The sequence below is a fragment of the Lepisosteus platostomus genome, chromosome 21 (assembly GCF_059453375.1).
Source record: "Lepisosteus platostomus isolate fLepPlt1 chromosome 21, fLepPlt1.hap1, whole genome shotgun sequence".
Classification (NCBI taxonomy): domain Eukaryota; kingdom Metazoa; phylum Chordata; class Actinopteri; order Semionotiformes; family Lepisosteidae; genus Lepisosteus; species Lepisosteus platostomus.
The window spans coordinates 1,876,998-1,895,199 of NC_142631.1; the positions used below are offsets into that span (position 1 = coordinate 1,876,998).

The 18,202-nt window shown below is 54.1% G+C and overlaps 2 protein-coding genes across 4 annotated transcripts; both read right to left on the reverse strand.

Annotated features, from left to right (window-relative positions):
* Positions 1-2,376: 2,376 nt before the first annotated feature.
* Positions 2,377-12,134, reverse strand: LOC148643821 (glutamine synthetase-like). The gene is made up of 7 exons (XM_088614833.1): positions 11,208-12,134; positions 8,935-9,113; positions 7,060-7,221; positions 6,789-6,935; positions 5,827-5,954; positions 4,767-4,966; positions 2,377-3,997 (listed from the first exon to the last, which is right to left on the reverse strand). Exons 2-7 carry the CDS (start codon positions 9,104-9,106, stop codon positions 3,691-3,693), a joined length of 1,116 nt encoding a protein of 371 aa, XP_088470959.1. The 5' UTR covers positions 9,107-9,113; positions 11,208-12,134; the 3' UTR covers positions 2,377-3,690.
* A 947-nt stretch (positions 12,135-13,081) lies between these two features.
* On the reverse strand, positions 13,082-17,796 carry LOC148643822 (P2Y purinoceptor 4-like). 3 transcript variants are annotated; one of them, XM_088614893.1, is made up of 2 exons: positions 17,199-17,796; positions 13,082-15,371 (listed from the first exon to the last, which is right to left on the reverse strand). In XM_088614893.1, the coding sequence occupies exon 2, from the start codon at positions 15,289-15,291 to the stop codon at positions 14,248-14,250; it is 1,044 nt and encodes a 347-aa protein (XP_088471019.1). In that variant the 5' UTR covers positions 15,292-15,371; positions 17,199-17,796; the 3' UTR covers positions 13,082-14,247. The 3 variants fall into 3 exon arrangements, with proteins under 3 accessions (XP_088471019.1, XP_088471018.1, XP_088471017.1); XM_088614892.1 differs by having other exon boundaries at positions 16,874-17,796; XM_088614891.1 differs by having other exon boundaries at positions 16,864-17,796.
* Between the last annotated feature and the right edge of the window lie 406 nt (positions 17,797-18,202).

An 18,202-nucleotide genomic window follows, 5' to 3' on the forward strand; every position in this document is an offset into this window, starting at 1 on the left:
GCACGTCATGAGGGCGCTGCTTTTCGGCCCTGGAAGTGTCAGTTATCCGCTCCCCGGGCTGGGAGACTCTTGTCTTCGAGATTATTTTCTTCCAGCGTGTCCTGTCCTGTTTTTTTTTTTTTTTGTCTCTCTTTGTTTTGTTTTTTTTCCCAGCCCTGTCTTGCGTCTCAGAGACAAGCGCGGAGTTCGCCAGAGGCGATTTGAAAAAAAAGTTTTAAAAGCCCCCCCGAGACGCGCCGAGATGCGAGTCCAGCGGGCAGCTTCAGGACCAGACCAGCCCGGTCACGGGGATCGGGAAATGAGGGAAGGGGGGAGAGTGCAGGCTGGACTCGGAACTCAGGACGGGAGACTCTTCGTTACACAAAGAGTTGTGGGTGTCCAGAACAAGCTGGCCAGCCGTGCTGTTGAGGCCGGCTGACAAGCCCTGACCCCAGTGAGGCGACACGATGTGTATATATATACACTAACTCCTCCCAGGATGGAAGAGGCATTTAAGAATGGAATCATGGTTCGAAGCCATCCCGCCCATTTAGCCCAGATTTTTTAAAAAATAAAATAATAGTCGTTATGTGAAAAACGACTTTGGCAAATGTTAAGTTGTAAAGAGGGCTGGAAAACTGAAGTTCATCCTGGCTAGAACCCCCATCCCTCCCCCTGAGCATCAGCGATGTAGTTTTTATACACTACTGGAGTCTCTCAGTCTCACACTTAGGAAGAGCAGAGCAGAGAGAGGGAGATGCCGGTTGCCATGACAACAGCCTCTTGGCTGCTGCACTGCTGCTACAGGTCCATGGTAATGGTCTGGTGGCTCCGAAGTTGGGGGGGGGGGGGTCCACAAGGCTGTAGAAGTCCGAGGAGAGACCCGTCTCTGGTCACACAGCAAGGGTCAGGAGCACAACAGGGCACAGTTCTCTAGCTCAATGGTCCAGACTGGGAGAGCCTGTAAGATTGTAAGATGACCAACACACACACACACACACACACACACACACACAAGTGAATTCCTTCCCCGTAGCCCAGACTGCGTTTCACCGCGGGCGCAGACCCCAGTGGAGCAGGCTAGGGATCTCTGTGGAACTGGGACGACGATGGAATTAGATTGCGTATTTTACATTTACACTAGCCGTGTAAAACCGCTGGCTGTGAATTTCTCTTCCTTGCAATGTGGTTTAGGAATAAATCGGCCCCTTCGGGGTAGACAGGAAGTGCTGGACCCCCCGCCCTTACACACACACACCCCTCTGATTGCGGTTTCCTGTGACCCAGTAGCTCACACTACGCCCCTGATCCCTGGGGACCCCTGTGTCTACTGAGCTCCAGCTCTCCGGTACCTCTCGATGACTTCGCCGATCTGGAACTCAGTCCCAAGTTTCAAAACCACCTCACCTCAAGCATGAAATCCACTGCCTTCAGCGCAAGGAACTGTCACCATCTCTCCTCAGCCCCTTCACCCTGATTCCTGTCCACACGCCTCTTAACAGAGTCCAGCTGCTGATCTTTCAGACAGCACACCTGCATGGGGGCAGGTTCAAACCTCAGAAACTGTTAAACGGGTACACATCCCGTTTAAATATTTGCCCCAAATAGAAGATAGAAATCAATCGGGCAGAGATTAGGACCCTGAAGATACAAGAGATCCCAGAACCAGGGTTTGCGGACACGTCCAGTCCTGGTCCTGGAGGGCTGATATAGCTGTGGGTTTACATTTTAAAATTCTCTCTACCAACCTACAGCTCGTTATTGGCTTAGTTGGGAACAACTTGTCCCCTCTGTTAAGGTGCAATACCTTAAAAAGATCTAGAAAACCTGCAGTCAGACTGGCCCTCCAGCTCCAGACGGCCCTTTGTCTACCCTGATGCACTGCAGTGGACAAGTGTGCAGGTAGTGAAAAAAAAGTGGTGTATGTTTCCCTCTTGTGGTAAAAAGTCAGAGTGCATGCTTGTAGATTTCACAAGAGCCAGGTATCAAGACAGGTGGTCAAACCCGTCGCCTACAGCACAACAACAGATGAACGTACACTGTTCAGACATATTCACCCTGAGGCGTCGGCTGGTTTAAGGAGACCACTGGGCTTGTCGTGTGCTATTAGAGAGTGGTCAGAAGCTCTGATTGGATCTGGGTTTGGACCTGGATGTCAGGATGGAGGGAGAGTCTTTGGGGAACAAAGGAGAACTGCTCACTCTCTCGTCACTTGTACGTCGCGAGGCAGGTCAGAGCGAGCGTCGGGATTCATGGCTAGTTTTTCAAACTACTACAGTTTGACAAACTGCCACTTGATGGGGCCTACCCCTCACCAGGTATCTGTTTCTCAGAACAATGAGCATCATTACCAATGAGCTCTTTCCCACAGCGTGAATAATCAAGCAGCACAGTGGAGACAGCACTATTGCGTTTATTTCACACGTACTCCCAAAGACAAAGCCGGGAGAGCAGACCCGTAAAATTAACATCACACCTTCATTAAAAACCATACAAAAAGTGACACATTAAAATAATACAACTCAAAGTTTCGCTTTGTCGTTCCTTAAGTTGAATGAGCTGAAAGTGAATTGCTTCCACCTGCTGCACAGTGATATTTTTCCTAAAGATTCACCTGAATTAATTGAGCGCATAAAAAAAAAAAAAAAAAAAATCTATCTGAACAAGGACAATGAGCTACTAACTACCATATGGGCTACATGGGAAGAACTGCCCCTCCCACCACACCACCTTGTTTGCTGGTATCACCACTTTTGAAGGCGACGCATTTAAATTTTAAAATTTAGATTAATTCCCCGACAGCGCTGCACCGCTGAAAAATCAGACCCCAACTCATCCAACAGAGCTGGGAAAACCTACGGCTTCATTATCCCACTGAATAAATACTCTATTTACTCTAAGTTTACAACAGTCTTCCCAGATAAAAGTACAGCATTATCATGCTTAAGACTCCTAAAAAAATAGATATATTGTCGGCTTTCTAAAGTGCTGTAAGCCATTTCCTGCAAGACAGCTGTTCCGTTGTGCAAGATCACACCCTGGAGCAGGGAAAAATCATGGATAGGCGTCACTGTCCTCTGGAATGCTCCTCCCTCCTCCCTGGAAATCAGACCCCCCGTGCACAGCAGTCTGAGCCACTTCACGTTTTACCCACGGCACCTGGCAGCAGGTGGGATGATCCCGCAGGGAGGCGGATCCGGATCCCCAGGGCGCTCGGCAACCAGGGAGGTGGGGGATCGAGATCCGCCTCCACACTCGCACGAAGAAGCCTGAGGTGGCCCCAAGCCTGTAGTGGCCCTCGAGGGCCAGAAACGCAGATATAAAATCGGGGGGGGGGGATGAAAACAGGCAGAGCGAACGGTAGGAGGCGGCCGTCGAGGGGTCTTCCGGGCTCGTTAGGGCTGCTCAGCAGGGCCCGGCCCGTCCGGACCGGCGAAACGAGCTCGCGTCCAGTACAGCGTGGATATTGCATGGAATGCCTTACAGGGGTAGGGTGGATTTTTATTTTCTTTTTTAAGAAGTGCTCGCTCCTCAAACACACCCCCGCCCTCGAAGGCGTTTCCCCGTCAGCGGAATATTTCCGACGCCTGCCCGCTCCAGTGCCTCGGCCCGCCCGCTGCCAGCGCGCCGCAGAGCAGACCAGGCTGCTGGGCACCGGGGGGGGGGGCACGGTCCACCTCCCACATACCGCCCCCCCCACCCCGGCGCAGCTCAGGCGCTGCCCTCGCCCGCCTCGTCCAGCACGCAGGTGCGCACGATGGCCTCCGTCACGAGGTAGGGGTCGCAGTTGGCGGCGGGCCTGCGGTCCTCGAAGTAGCCGCGCCCGTCCTGCCCCACCTGGCGCGGGATGCGGATGCTGGCGCCCCGGTTGGCCACGCCGGCGGAGAACTCGTGGAGGCTGGAGGTCTCGTGGCGGCCGGTCAGCCGGCGCTCGTTGTCCTTGCCGCCCCGCGGGTCGTAGAGGCGGATGTGGTGGGCGTGGCGCCTGCCCAGCTTCTCGATGGCCTCCTCGATGTGCCTGGGGGGGGGTCAGAGAGGGGGGGAAGCTCAAGGGCACCGCTGGCAGCTGGAGAGGACCGAGCCAGCGGGGGGAAATGCCATTAACACTGGATCAGAGCCGATGTGGGGGAAATCTGACGACATTCCAATATTCCCACAGATATGTGGGATAACAAACACTTAAAAATGAGGGGTTTTTTTTGCAAACGGCCGACTGCAGCTGGAAGAGAAGTTCAGTATAATTGTATAGACGTCCATAGCAAGAGGACAGCAGTACACTACTGTTACATTTATATTCATCGACTTTTTTTTGTGTACTGTTCTGGTTTGTTCGGTGTGTGTTACGGACTGTGAGTAACTCTTATTGGTGCACTTCTCACTGTACCGATTGATCGTATTGTATGTACTGGTTCAGGTGGGGAGCTGCGTCAGCATGCGCAGGCTGCAAAGGAACAAGTCATAGGTTTATTCCCTGCTGAAAAAAAGAAGAAAGAGAACACAACGTTTCGGCCGTGGAGCCTTCTTCAGGTGTGTATGTATTGTATTATTATTATTATTATTATTGTGTCGTTCGTTACACTGTGGCTGTGTTAAGCTGCTGTTGCACTGCAATTTCCCTCACGGGATCAATAAAGTATCTATCTATCTATACACAGGCAGGAAGAGTGAGCAGGAACAACACAGGTGGATGTTGTGCAGGACAGTACAGTTACACAGGCGGATCAGGCAGAGCAGGTGCAGGACAGCGATACAGGTACGGCAGTATAGCTACAGCGGGTTGGACTCACTGCAGGCCCCCCGGGCTCCTCATGGCCTCCGTGCTGACGTTGATGTGGCAGCCGGCCCCGTTCCAGTTCCCCGGCATGGGTTTGGGGTCCAGGCTGGCGATCACCCCGAAATCCTCGCACACCCGGTGCAGCAGGAAGCGGGCCACCCAGAGGTGATCGCCCATCTCGATGCCCTCACAGGGCCCCACCTGGAACTCCCACTGGGAGGGGGAGTGAACGAGAGTTTACAACGAAGGCTCGGGGGGGGGAGGGGGGAGGGGTCAGTCAGGAGCTCGGACGGTCAGTCAGGAGCGATCCCTCCTGGACTTCACCTCCTCTCCTGAAACACTGTAAATACTGGACGTGATCCCCTTCTCTCCCTCGTATACGTCTCCATGCATCCCACCCCCCACCCCATCTCCCCCTCTGCAGCTGCCCCTGGGTCACCCCTCTCTCTGCAGGGGGGTCCCAGCCTGACCGTCCTCTGGCCAGGAGGCCAGCCCTCTGCCAGGCGGGTTCAGCCACATTTCGACTGAGCACTCCAGAATCCTTGGGTGGCTGTTATACAGAGACTCAGGACATGAGTAGAGGAGGCCATCTGGACCAGGCGGTTAATTTGGTAATTAGTAGCTATCGATTCCGGGATCTTATCCATCCATTTCTTTAAAGAGGCCGGGGTATCGGCTTCAATAATGTGGCTGGGCAGCTTGTTCCACACTCCCACAGCGTTCCCCCACCCACCACCGACATCAAAAGAGCTGCCTCACGCTCTCAAAGGGAAAAAACAAAACAAAACTACGAGCTCAGGCTAGGTCACGCGAAAGTGCGCCTCTGTGTACACAGTGTGCAAGCTGCAGAGGAGAGAAAAACAGAAAGATTCAGCTGTGGAGCCGAATTTCAGCATGTTTTCCCATAAACACAGGTGGAAATACCATTAAGCTTTTCTTTGTTTTTAAAAACAAATGCCTTAGCATGTTTGTATTATCGACGCACACCCCCACTGACCCCTCCCTTGTGCTGGTGCCTGGTGACCAGCTCCCTAAAAAGAGTCTTCGGAGGGGGTGGGACTGACAGTCGGTACCTGCGAGGGCATGACCTCCGCGTTGGTGCCGCCGATCTTCACCCCCGCGTAGAGGCAGGCCTTGTAGTGGCTCTCCACGATGTCCCTGCCGTAGACGCAGTCGGCGCCCACCCCGCAGTAGTAGGGGCCTGTCGGAGAAACGGGGCGCTTTCAGAGACACCGATGCAGGGGGCCAGCGGTCAGGAACGCGATTCACCAGTCCGACGGCGCAGTGGGAGGATTCGGCCGCCCACAGGGGCTTGTCGGCCGCCTGGCGGATGACCTCCGTCTCGCCACTGAGCCCCATAGCGCAGGCCCGACTCCCCGTGTCAACGTCAGGATAAAGCTACTGCAGCGCCCCCTGCTGGTCACTCGCCCTTCTCTCCTCGGGGTCCTTGCAGGCAGAGGATGCTCAGGCCCTGACTGAAGCCTGTGCCCTGGAAATCAATCCCCCTGGCTGGGCTCCCGAGGGGCTCGACCGGGAAAGATGTTCAGGCAGATGCACACCTGGCGGTGTCAGCAGAGTCAAAGGGAGACACGCCGCTCTCCCATAATCACTAACCCCACCCGCCCACCACCTCCCAGGCAGCACAGGGGTGGCAGATGTCAAGTCAGTCGAAAGTAAACTGGCATTTGGGAGGCTAAAACTCAAACTGGCACCTTCATTTTTTTTTAAAGAGAGGGGAAGGGAACCATGCCCACTGCCCACCCAGACGGTCCGATGAAATATATACAACACGTGATCTGCTGGAGAATCCCCAAGGCTAATTCTCCGCGTTAAGCTGTAGAAGCGGAGATGTACAGAAATAAAGGCACTTGCACTGGAAATGCATAACCAGGGTCTAAAAACGTGATGGTGGCCGTTCGCCCTGGACAGCGATCTGGTTCTGGCAGAGCGATCAGAGAGGTCACAGAGGGGTCAGGGCAGGGTCAGGACGGGGTCATGACGGGGTCACGGTGAGGTCACGGTGAGGCCCACCTACCCTGGGGTCCGGGGAAGCCGTTGGGAGGCCAGCCATAGGGGTGCTTGTTTATCCCCAGCAGGGTGTACTCCTGCTCCATCCCGAACCAGGGGTGAGTGTCCCGGACCTGCTCCATCACCTTCTTGCAGCTGGCCCGCAGGTTGTTCTCTGCCGGGACAGAGAGAAAAGGGGCGACTCAGCTCACGGGCCGAGCTCTCAGCCAACCGGACCCCGCCCCCAACCCCCACCCGCCGCGGTGCGGCCGATCGGCGGGACGTAGGCCCTCACTCACCTGCGGGCCTGCGGTTGTACTTCAGCACCTCGCACAGCACCAGCTTGTTGGGGTCCAGGGCGAAGGGGTCCCTGAACATCCTGGCCGGGACCAGGTACATGTCGCTGTTGGACCCCTCGGCCTGGTAGGTGCTGGAGCCGTCGAAGTTCCACTCCGGAATATCTGCAGGGGCGGAGATATCGGAGACGCCCGGATCAGTAAGCTGCCGAGCCCAACGAATCCCGAGGAGAAGCCGACCGAGCCCTCCCCCTGGCTCACGGCCACTTCCGGGTTCTCCAAACAAAGTTTTTCCAGCCATTTCTGACCGGGGGACCCCATTTCAACAAGGACGCGTAAATTGAAGCCAAAATCTGACGGGGGCATTTCATGACGAGAAACAGTTCTGTAATAAATGTCAGCACATGCGTTGACACAGAAGATGGCAGTGAAAGAGTGAGGAATTTTCATTTCCCCTTTTTTGGGGGGGGATCCCCCCAGGACATTCCCTAAAGACCCCCATGGTCCCCCTTAGTCCAGGCTGAACAGATAGGCTCTCCTGAACGGCAGAAACACGAGTCTGTTTTGCTCTGCGCCACCACTCTGAGAGCAGAGAGAACAATAACATTTTGGGAACAACAGATGACCTCAGAAAGCACACCCTCAACAAGGCAATACCACGAGGCACGGATACCACTCGTGCCCGCTACTGAACAGTACAGTTACCCCCCACAGCATGAGAGCAGAGAAACACCAGGCAGCTTCACTTTCATGGGCAGGAACTATACGTAGCGCCTCTTGGCAGAGAAAAAAAAAAATCTTCCCATGCCGACTTCCCAGCAGAAATGCACCATGCTGAACCGTGCCAAATATTTCATGTGTGCACAACAGGACTCGATGTGTACAAAACAACTGAAACTTATTGTGACTTTAGACTTAGTGATGTAGTAATCAGAACTTTTGGAACGCATGTGCAGGCTGTGGAGGGTGATATCGACACGATGGGATCCTCTAAAACATCAACGACACGAGTTTGTGATGTTGTACCCATTCACACTTCGCAGGGATAGCTTGATTTTAAAGGCTGCGACTTCACCCTCCACATTTGCGGAGAGCATTAATTACTCATTCTTTTCCATACTTTGGAAAAATAAAATAAAATCGGAGAGTCTCCGACTTTCTGCTGAGCTGGCCTGGTGCTGTAAAGCAGTCTCTCAGTTCTCCGCAGCCCATAGTCTTCAGGACTCTCGAGAGTGCTTAACACACCCTAGGCAAGAGGCCAGGCCTCTGGTGCAGGGGGCTTCTCCTTCATGTGTCCAGTACTGCGGTACATGTGTGTGGTTTGACCTCACTGGCCTGCCAGAACAGTGGCGTGTCACATCCATACACAACACCATGCTAAAGAGACCGACCTGCCTGTTGCACACTGAGGCTCAGGCGAGTGCAGGAGAAGTGGCTGGCGTGCGATTTACTCGGCTGAATCCTGTTGCCGTCAGACCAGGCAGGTGAAGCAGCCCCACCCTGAACAGCTCTCGGACAGCGCGCACACTATTAATCCCCTTCGCCGAGACCCCCGGGCTCCGCAAGACGGGGGAAGGTCCCAAAACCGAAGAACTTTTTGAATGCATAGTCAAGCCTTGCTGTGGAAAATGATCTTGATATGACAGGATCTTTTAAAACAAACCAACAGTTACAGCTACTCGAATTTGTGATCTGGAACCCGCCCACGCTTAGAGATGGCTCGATTTAAAAGGCTTCGGCAAGCTGAGCTGGCCCGATCCTGAAGACTGCCCCCCCGGTCCCACGACCGGACGCACAAGCGTTCCAACTCGTAAACCGAGCGCTGGCACACGGATTGGAGCCCCGTTCGGTTCGCGGCCAGCGGAGGCGGGAGCTCACCCTCGATGCCCTTGGGCTCGCCGTCCAGGGTCCGGGTCTTGCTGCGCAGGCCCTCTCCCGTGCCGTCGATCCACACGTAGGTCACCTGCACCTTGCCGTCCTGCGGCAGGCTCCGGTAATACTCCCGCACGCCCTTGTCCAGCCGGGAGCTGTCCGACACCGAGGACGCCATCGCAGGCCTGCGGCAGGGCGATCACACAGCGCGCTTAGGAGCACCCAAAGGGCACCGGCAGCAGCCAGTGAGGAGCTACTCTGTCCTGGTCCGGGGGTACCCCAGTTTTTTTAGCAGTGGGGGGGGGGGTCTTATATGCAGGCTCTTGAGCGATAAGTTGAAGCCTTCATTGGACTAATAATTGCCTTAATTAAATATAATATTTATTACATTGAATAATTGAACTTAATTAAGACAATTATTAATTGATTTGAATTTAAATGTATTCTACTCTGAAAGCAAGAGCTCCCAAGCTACCTATGAAAACCCAAACCCTGTGATCCGCACATGGTTTTGGGAAAAGCATTAGCAAACACCGGAACCTGTTTTCGGGAAGACAGCCCGGGGACGCGGAGTATAGGGACGATCCTGGAAAGCCCTGGATGTGAAACTGCAGTGAAAACACAATCGAGCAGGTGCTAGGGCGCGAGTCTCCCGCAAGTTCACTGCCAGAGCAGGGATCTTGTTTCGGATTGTGGGACAAGCCGCCCAGCCCTGCTGTTGAAGCCGATACCCCGGCTTCTCTCATGACGCAGCTGCATGAGATCCTCCAGTCAGGACAGGAGGCGCTTCTGTACACAGAGGGTGGCGGGGGTGTGGAACAAGCTGCCCAGCCCTGCTGTTGAAGCTGATACCCCGGCTTCTCTCATGACACAGCTGCATGAGATCCTCCAGTCAGGACAGGAGGTGCTTCTGTACACAGAGGGTGGTGGGGGTGTGGAACAAGCCGCCCAGCCCTGTTTTTGAAGCCGATACCCTGGCTTCTCTCATGACACAGCTGTAAGAGATCCTCCAGTCAGGACAGGAGGCGCTTCTGTACACAGAGGGTGGTGGGGGTGTGGAACAAGCTGCCCAGTCCTGCTGTTGAAGCCGATACCCCGGTTTCTCTCATGACACAGCTGCATGAGATCCTCCAGTTAGGACAGGAGGTGCTTCTGTACACAGAGGGTGGTGGGGGTGTGGAACAAGCCGCCCAGCCCTGCTGTTGAAGCTGATACCCCAGTTTCTCTCATTACGCAGCTGCATGAGATCCTCCAGTCAGGACAGGAGGCGCTTCTGTACACAGAGGGTGGTGGGGGTGTGGAACAAGCCGCCCAGCCCTGCTGTTGAAGCCGATACCCTGGCTTCTCTCATGACGCAGCTGGATGAGTTCTCTACTAACTACCAAACAGCAGTGGAATGGCCTCCTCTCACTTCTAACCTTTCTGGTGATTTTTCATTCTACACTGCAAAACTGGCACTTGGGAAGGTCCCCCTTTGTTTCTGGGGATACCCCGGGAACATCTGGTAACCCCAGTTTGCAAAGCACTCATTGACTCATGCCTCTTCACATCCGGGAGCGGAACCAGTTCTTGTGTTGATCTGGGAACTGTTGCCCGTTTTGAGACAAGTTATTCCAGATCACCTCAACAGTCTTACTGACTACAGCAGAGGAGAGACGTTCGAGCTCAGAGCCAACCATTTGTAAGCCACAGATTTAAATCGCATAAACCCAAAGGGGAAATAAATTAACCTGTCCTTTTGAATTCAATCATCTTCTAGACAACGAGGAATCATCGAAACACCTTGTTAAACCATCTTCCATTTTAAGAGCAGTAGTCGCGTTTATGGAGTGTGTGGGAGGAACTCCTTTGCTCCTATTAAGAACAGGACTGTGTCATGAAGACAAAGGAAAGCGGGCTTTAAAAAAGTTTCGAGCGTCTGAACAAACAATGAGGTGACGTTTGGCCACGTACAATTCCAGGCTAGCGACACTATTTCCTTCTCTCTAAAAGAGCCATCGCTGTTCCGAAGTGTCATTATATAGCACTGTTGCCTACTAACATGTTCAGGAACTTGATTCAGCTAAATCGCTAAATAGATTAAAAAGCAGTTCAAAACCGACCTTCTGTTCCTGATTATAATGTGTTTCTTTCCTGAGAAATGTACTTATTTAAAAAGGTCAACAAAACCAAATTATAGGTATAACCGATAAGACAGAATGTGTCAATTCTGGGAAGGAAATCAATTTCCTCCAACTTTAAGCAAGATGAAAGATAAATCAGATCGAGCAGATACACACCTGTTGAGGCTCCGCAGTCGAAACGTCGCGTGTTTTCTTTTTCGCCTTTCTGCCTTTTCAGTGCGACGTGAAGATTCAAGCTGGTGAGCAGGACAGCCGAGGAGCAGAGCTGCCTAAACCTACCAGCGCCAGACACACACACACTCTCTCTCTACGGCGGAGGCAGAGTTTAAATCCCCCAGCTCGGGCCGGCCCCGCCTGCTGGCGTCAGCAACACACCTCCGGCTCACCTGCCGGGGGAGGAGGGGGGCGCCGCCTCGCGGGAGCTGACGGAGCAGCCGCGAGCGGCCCTTTTTCCGCGCACGTCGCAAATCGGAGAAGCACGGGCGAAAATAAACACGACTCGGGCTGCAACACCGAGACACAGTTCCACGGCCCATGTGAAGCCTGCGTGTCACCTTCACGACTTCTGTTCATGCACGAGGAAGGCCCTGATGCAACGACAAACCCCGAAGATATATATATATTTTTTTTAAGGACGGCGCTAGTTTCACGGTGAAGTGCAATTAAGATTCGCCTTATTTACACACAAACGAGTCGCAGTCTGAGTCACGCCCGTCGAGAAATGACGTCAGCTGGCCGGGTCGCAAACTATGCGTTTAAAAATGTCGTTCTTCCCTGTGTTTCTGTGATACAGGTTGTGCTGGGAAGTCATCGGCTAGCTGTGGTTTGGAGTGGACTCGGGCGTGACTCGAGACTTAATCGGTACCTGCTGGGAATTTTAATTTCCCTGATTTTTTTTTCTGCGGAACAGCAAAGCAGAAGAACTGGCTGCCGGGCCGTTGTAAAAGAGCAGGGCTAAAGAGAGGTCTGTCAGAATGAAAGCACAAAGCGTCCAGCAAGAAACTCCGCTGTTCTCTCTCCCCCGTCTCCTCGGACACAGGACACCTGTTTCCTTGCAGTTTCCGCATTTCCAAACAGATAAGCGGCTGTAGTAGATAACACAGGGCAGACGGTCACCGAGTCACCGAGGGAGGGTTGTTCGCGAAGGACGGGCGCGGTGACCCCTCCCTGTCCTGCCGCCCAACGTGGGTCAAACTCGCCGGCCGAGCGGCTCAGGCCGGGCGCCGCCGGTGGGGGGAGAGTACTCGGCCGCCCGGGAAACTGGATGTTTTGTTGTAGGCGCTTTTTTAGATGAATACAAAGGGCCGGGGTCGGAGTGGTGCCTGAAGGAGGCGGCAGGTGTCCCGTAGGTCTCCTGACGGGACAACACGCTGCCGGAGAGCAGGGCCCCGGCCGGGAGCGGAGCTGGTAACGTCGAGTCAGGAGCGGCGACACTCCTGGGGGTTTCCACTGCGCCTCATTACCCAGGACAACTCATTGTGGGCAGAAGCAGTCGATTCACCTGTTTTTAATGAGTTGCTGATGGGGAAAGTGCCGGCAGGCCTCTGCCCCCCCGAGGGGAGCAGGCTGTGCCCGAGCCTGACAGGAGCGCAGCGCTGGCAGGATGAGGAACACGCTGTCCCTGCGGGGGACGGGGGCAGGAGCAGGAGGGGGGGGCAGCAGTGGAGTCAGGATGGGAAGGGGCAGGGGGAGGGCAGCAGGGGGGTCAGGGGCAGGAGCAGGAGGGAGGGCAGCAGTGGAGTCAGGATGGGAAGGGGCAGGAGCAGGAGGGAGGGCAGCAGTGGGGTCAGGGGCAGGAGCAGAGGCCGGCCTCAGGAGTGGAGGCAGGATGGGTAGGAGTAGGGGCAGCCACAGCAGCGAGGGCAGGAGCAGAGGCCAGGGGCAGTAGAATTGAGGGCAGGAGCAGAGGCAGGGACCGGGGTCAGGTCAAGAGTGGAGGCAGGATGGGTAGGAACAGAGGCAGGAGCAGGCACCACAGGGAGGCCTCTGCTCGCTTCCTCTCCAGTGCTCTGCTTCCCCTGGCCAAGACATCGCATTCAAAGAGTTTTATTGGCTTGACCAGTCCAGTACAGTGCCTAAGCAATAACAAGGAGTGAACATTTACAGACATTTCAAATAATAATAATAAACATCATCATTGTTATCAGATTTTTACAACAAAACATTGTTGGCGAGGCTGACGGTTCTGATGTTAAAGGACAGGAGATCACACACTGGGCTGCAGGTCTTCTCTGTGTGCCAGCTGACACATAAGCAAGCAGGGGGAAGCCTCCGCATCTGTTGTCTCGGCAAAGTTCGGACTGGAGGGCTGGAACTGTCCTACAGGCGAAGGGCCACGCTGGTTCTGGAGAGCAGGCAGGTGTGGCCACAAGATCAGGGATAATCCCACACGGCGTTGGGAACAAATCGTTGGCTGTTGCAAATTTCCCCTTGCTCTCAGGAATTTTAAAACCCAACCTGCCCAGTTGCATGGGCGTTGGCAGCGTTTAGTCATAGACGAGCAGGAAAAAGAGTTCTGAGCTAAAAAGGAGCTGCAGTAAAAATACCACACTCCTTCCTCTTTCTGTTCCCCTGTCAATTCCTTTATTTGGAAGGGCCACCAGCTCCGAAAGTGGCCCGCTTCCCAGTCATGCCAAAAATGAAGGTAGGGCGTCGCAGGAGCCCTTCCAGCATGAGTAATGAACTCATTGCACCGCTGGAATTCACAGAGCCAGGTGCCAAGATGCCACCACCTCAAGAGCTTTGAAGCACGCAAGACTCTTAACCTGTACCACAGCCCCAAGAAAACATCCAACACACACACTTTAAAAAAACCCCATTGTCTTCTTCAGGCATCTGCATCTGTAACACCATGGCAATAACACTGAGGCTTCTTGCAGAAGCCATCTGCTTGAGCGCAGGCAGGAGTTTCTTTTTCTCCCTCGGGCCTCCAAGCAGCGGGAAATCAGAGCTGCTGGACGCGCCTTTTCCTGCTGTCCGCCAGCCCTGAGGGGCAGGGTCAGGGGCCGGCTGCTGGGGAGACCCCCCCCAACCCCACCTGACGCCGCCTGCCCGAGCCGTGCCCGATCCTCCGCCGACCGGAGCCGTTCGCTCCTCTCCACACCACCGGAGGGCGCTGTGCCACGGCCCCGAAAGCGTCCGACTTCCCGCCACACGGCCGCCTTAGCGGGCTTCGATGCCGGGCCGCGGGCCGCCCCTAGGGGGCGCGCGCCGAGGCGGTGCCCCCGGAGGTCACGCTCTGTCTGGAGCTCTCGCCCTCCTCCGGCTCCGCCGCCCCGTCCCGGAAGCGCACGCCCACCCTCCTCAAGGAGCTGCGGAAGGTCTGGGTGAACTTGCGGGAGCCGAAGCAGTAGAGCACGGGGTCGAGGCAGCAGTTGGCGCCCGCCAGGACCCAGGAGGCGTAGTAGGCCACCTCGGTCCACTGCAGCAGGGAGCAGCGGTCGGGGAAGAAGTTCTTGAGCACCACGCCGACGGTCCGCGCCACCTGCAGCGGCACGAAGCAGACGGCGAAGATGGCCACGCTGCCCGCGATCATCCGCAGCGACTTGGCCTTCACGGCCCAGGCCTTCTGGTTGATGGCGTTCATCTTGGAGAGGGAGCACAGCAGCAGGGCGTAGCAGGTGGCCGAGACGCCGAAAGGCACCAGGAAGCCGGGGACGAGGAGGACGAAGTTGACGGCGAAGTAGGCGCCCGTGAGCTCCCCCTGGTGGATGCTCAGGCACAGCGTGTGGTTGCCCACCTGGCTGGTCTTGAGGAAGCCGAAGAAAGTCAGGCCTAAGGCCAGGAGGACCAGCCAGACGCCCAGGCACAGCTTCTTCACGAAGCCCCTCCTTCGGATCGGGGAGCTCTTGGAGAAATGCACCACGGCCACATAGCGGTGGACACTGATGAGCATGAGGAAGAAGATGCTGCCGTACAGGTGGGTGCTGAGGAAGATGACCATGAGCTGGCAGAGGAACTGCCCGAAGGGCCAGGTGCTGCCCAGGGAGAAGTAGGCGGCCAGGAAGGGCGCTGCGGGCGTGCCGATGGCGTCGCTCAGCGCCAGGTGGAACTGCAGGATGGTCCCGGACGACCACTGGGGCATGCGGAAGCAGAAGATCCACAGGCTGAAGGAGTTGAGCAGGATTCCCCCCAGGAACACCAGGCTGAGGAACACCGTCAGGGCCGGGCTCTGGGGCTCGACTCCGCAGGCCTCAGCCCGGCTGCTGTTGCAGGAGAGGAGGGGGAGGCTGGAGTTCATCGCTCGCCCGCGGATGTGCGACTGCAGTCCTCGACGGACGGAAAATCCCGTCAGCTTCACCGGAGCTTTTCAATTTCCAGCTAGTTAAGAAGGGGGGGGGGGGGGAAACAGGTTATTCTGCATTTATGCGAATAATTAGTTCAATTAAAAATGAACATCAAAGGCAGAGGGTGCCGCTGTGCCCGAGGATGAAACCTGATTCGTACCACGTCTTACTCCGACATGACGGACACTGGCGAGGCCAGCGCTGCTGGAAATATCAGGGGATACAATAGGAATTAATATCACCTCAGGGCATGTACTCCTCTCCTGCTGTTTCACCCTCAGGGCTCTTCAGTGTGAGATTGCCAACTCTGTCCAGGGGAGAATGAGTTACATACACGTCCCACACGGATCAGTTTTCATTTTGAGGGCGAGTTCAGGAGCATGCGGTCGCTATGGACTATGGGGCGGATGTTCGTGCTGGAAGGCCAGGACAGCAGGGTGCATACTGTCAAGCAGTGGAGGTGAGCTCATGCTGGAAACGGCACAGGTCTGGAGAGGTGCTTGGAGTGCACTGACAACAGGTTTGGTCTGTATTGCTGTAATTGTAGACTTGTATTTAGTGAGACTGAACAGTTTAGACTCCTGGTTCTGCTCATATTTATCATATATATGTTATATTTGAGGACTTTTTTCCATGTTTATCCTATAGGTAGTCAACGGTTCAGGGTTATTCACCCAAGAGGCTCCACATTTTCATATTTAACCAATTTAAATTTGAGACAATTGAGGCAGTGGGATCCTTAATAAAATAGAACAAATATTTTAAAATTTTTAAATAGACTCTATTTAGCACTCTGGGAGCTCAGTTAAAAACTGTTCTCTACAGTCAGACATTGTTAATGCACTTCTGCTTTGACCGTATTCTTTTACAAACCGTATACATCGCCTAATGGTCTTCTTTGTTTTTAATAAATTAAGAAGAGAGATAAGTGTTAGTCAAATGAGAAAACTGAATGTAATTCCTGGCACATTGCACTTGTGACTCCAAAACCTTTTTCCCCCTCCATCAGGGTTAGGAAAATCTTTTATTTCAAATCCTATTGCTCAAACGCACTTCATGGAAAAATAGCACCGGACCTTCCAAGTGATTACAAATTCATTGAGAAATTAGAAGTTAGCAGCACGTTATGGAATTGGGCGCCATGATAAATTAAGCGTTACAGGTGAAGACTTGCAAGCGGATTGAGAATAAAACCGGATTCCAAAAGTATAGTGTTTTATCATTTCTTCTATGAACCCCGAAAAATGTATTTTTTATTTGCACAGTATTCTTTTCCGTTTTATTAAAACATTTAAATCATCATACAAACCGTTTACGTTAACAAAAAAAAAACCCGACTTCAAGTCCAAATTATTCTGTACTCTCGTGATGCTGTTAGAGGTTCTGAATGACTATTTCAGGAACCGGAATAAGTGAGTCCGAGACTGGGTTTTTCAGCCGGCCCATCCATCAGTTCCTGAGATGAAACGACACAGCGGCGCACTGGATAAGGGCTCGGTGGAGGAGACGGTTGCGGCTGTACTCACCTGTCCCCACCTGTCCCCGGGCGCTGCGAGCTGCAGTCTGAAGAGCAGACCCCCGGCGAGCGCCTAGAGGAAGTGTGCGCCGGACTCCGGAGCTCTCGGGTGACACTCATCCAAAAACGGAACAATCGCGTTTTCGCAGGAGCTTGCGGCTCAACACCAGTTCTCTTTTCTGCGAGGACTGAGCAGCATTCTTTGCAGGCGGCCGATGCTCATCCCCCGCGCACACACACACACACACTTTTGTTTAAAAATAAAAGAGTATTTCATTCACTGGACAGGGACTTTATTAGAAACCCGCAGACAGAGAGGCCGAGATAAGGGCAAATAACACCCACCTTCAGAAATCAAAGCTCGCCTCCGCCTCCATAGCGCGCCCAAACCCTGCCTCGAGACTCACGCGCGGGCTCCAGCTTTTAATTGGGTTCCGTTGATTGGGTTTAATTGGTTTAATTAACGCTGTAGTCCGCGTGCTGGCTGTGCCGTGACAAACTGTGAAGTGCTAAAACACACCTCGGGAGAGACTCTATAACACTCGTGTGATGAAGATAAGAACCGATTGAAGCTTCCACTTCGAAGAAGAGCCGGCAACATTTCGCCGTAAAACGTGTCAGACTTCCTGGAAAGAACTGGGTGAAACCCTTTAAACATGGTGATAATTACTTATCACTTCTCCACTTATCACACAGCGGGAATTCGACACTGGCTGCGCCTCTGAGGGGTGACCGAGAGACAGCCTTGGTGTCCACTATACACTCAGAATTGTACATCATAGATCCAGCACTGGAAATAATTACGGAGGGGGGGAACTGTTATAAGTCACACATGAGTCGCTCATGGAGTCCTGGAAAACTGTCTTCATTCCCTACAGAGCTTTCAGTCCCAGGGGATTTCCGCGGAGAGGGGACTGTCTGTAGAGCCGACGGTCACGTCGTACTCCTTCCTTGCATTGTAATCGCATTGTAACGCCTCGACCCGCTCAACCGAGTCAACAAGCCCCACGGCCGCAGCGTGTCGTGTCAGAGCAGGCTTCTGCTGTTGTGTCGGGTTATAGGAGCTCCCGGGGCAGGGGGGGCGGCCCGTTCCCCCTCTCTCGCCCACCCATGAGTGGAGATGGAGCCGGGTCCAAACCCGTCGGTTCCAGCGTCTTGAGACGCCGGTACGAGCCAGGGAATTACGCGCGCACACACACACACACAGAAAAACGAGCGGGACTCTTCAAAAGCTCCTTGCGCGTGAGAATGATCCTCCCGTCAGCTCCTCCTCTTCCTCTCAGGCCTTCCTCACTATCCTCCCGCTCTTCCTCCAGTCTCGCGCTCTCTCCGTCCTCACGGGCTGGCTG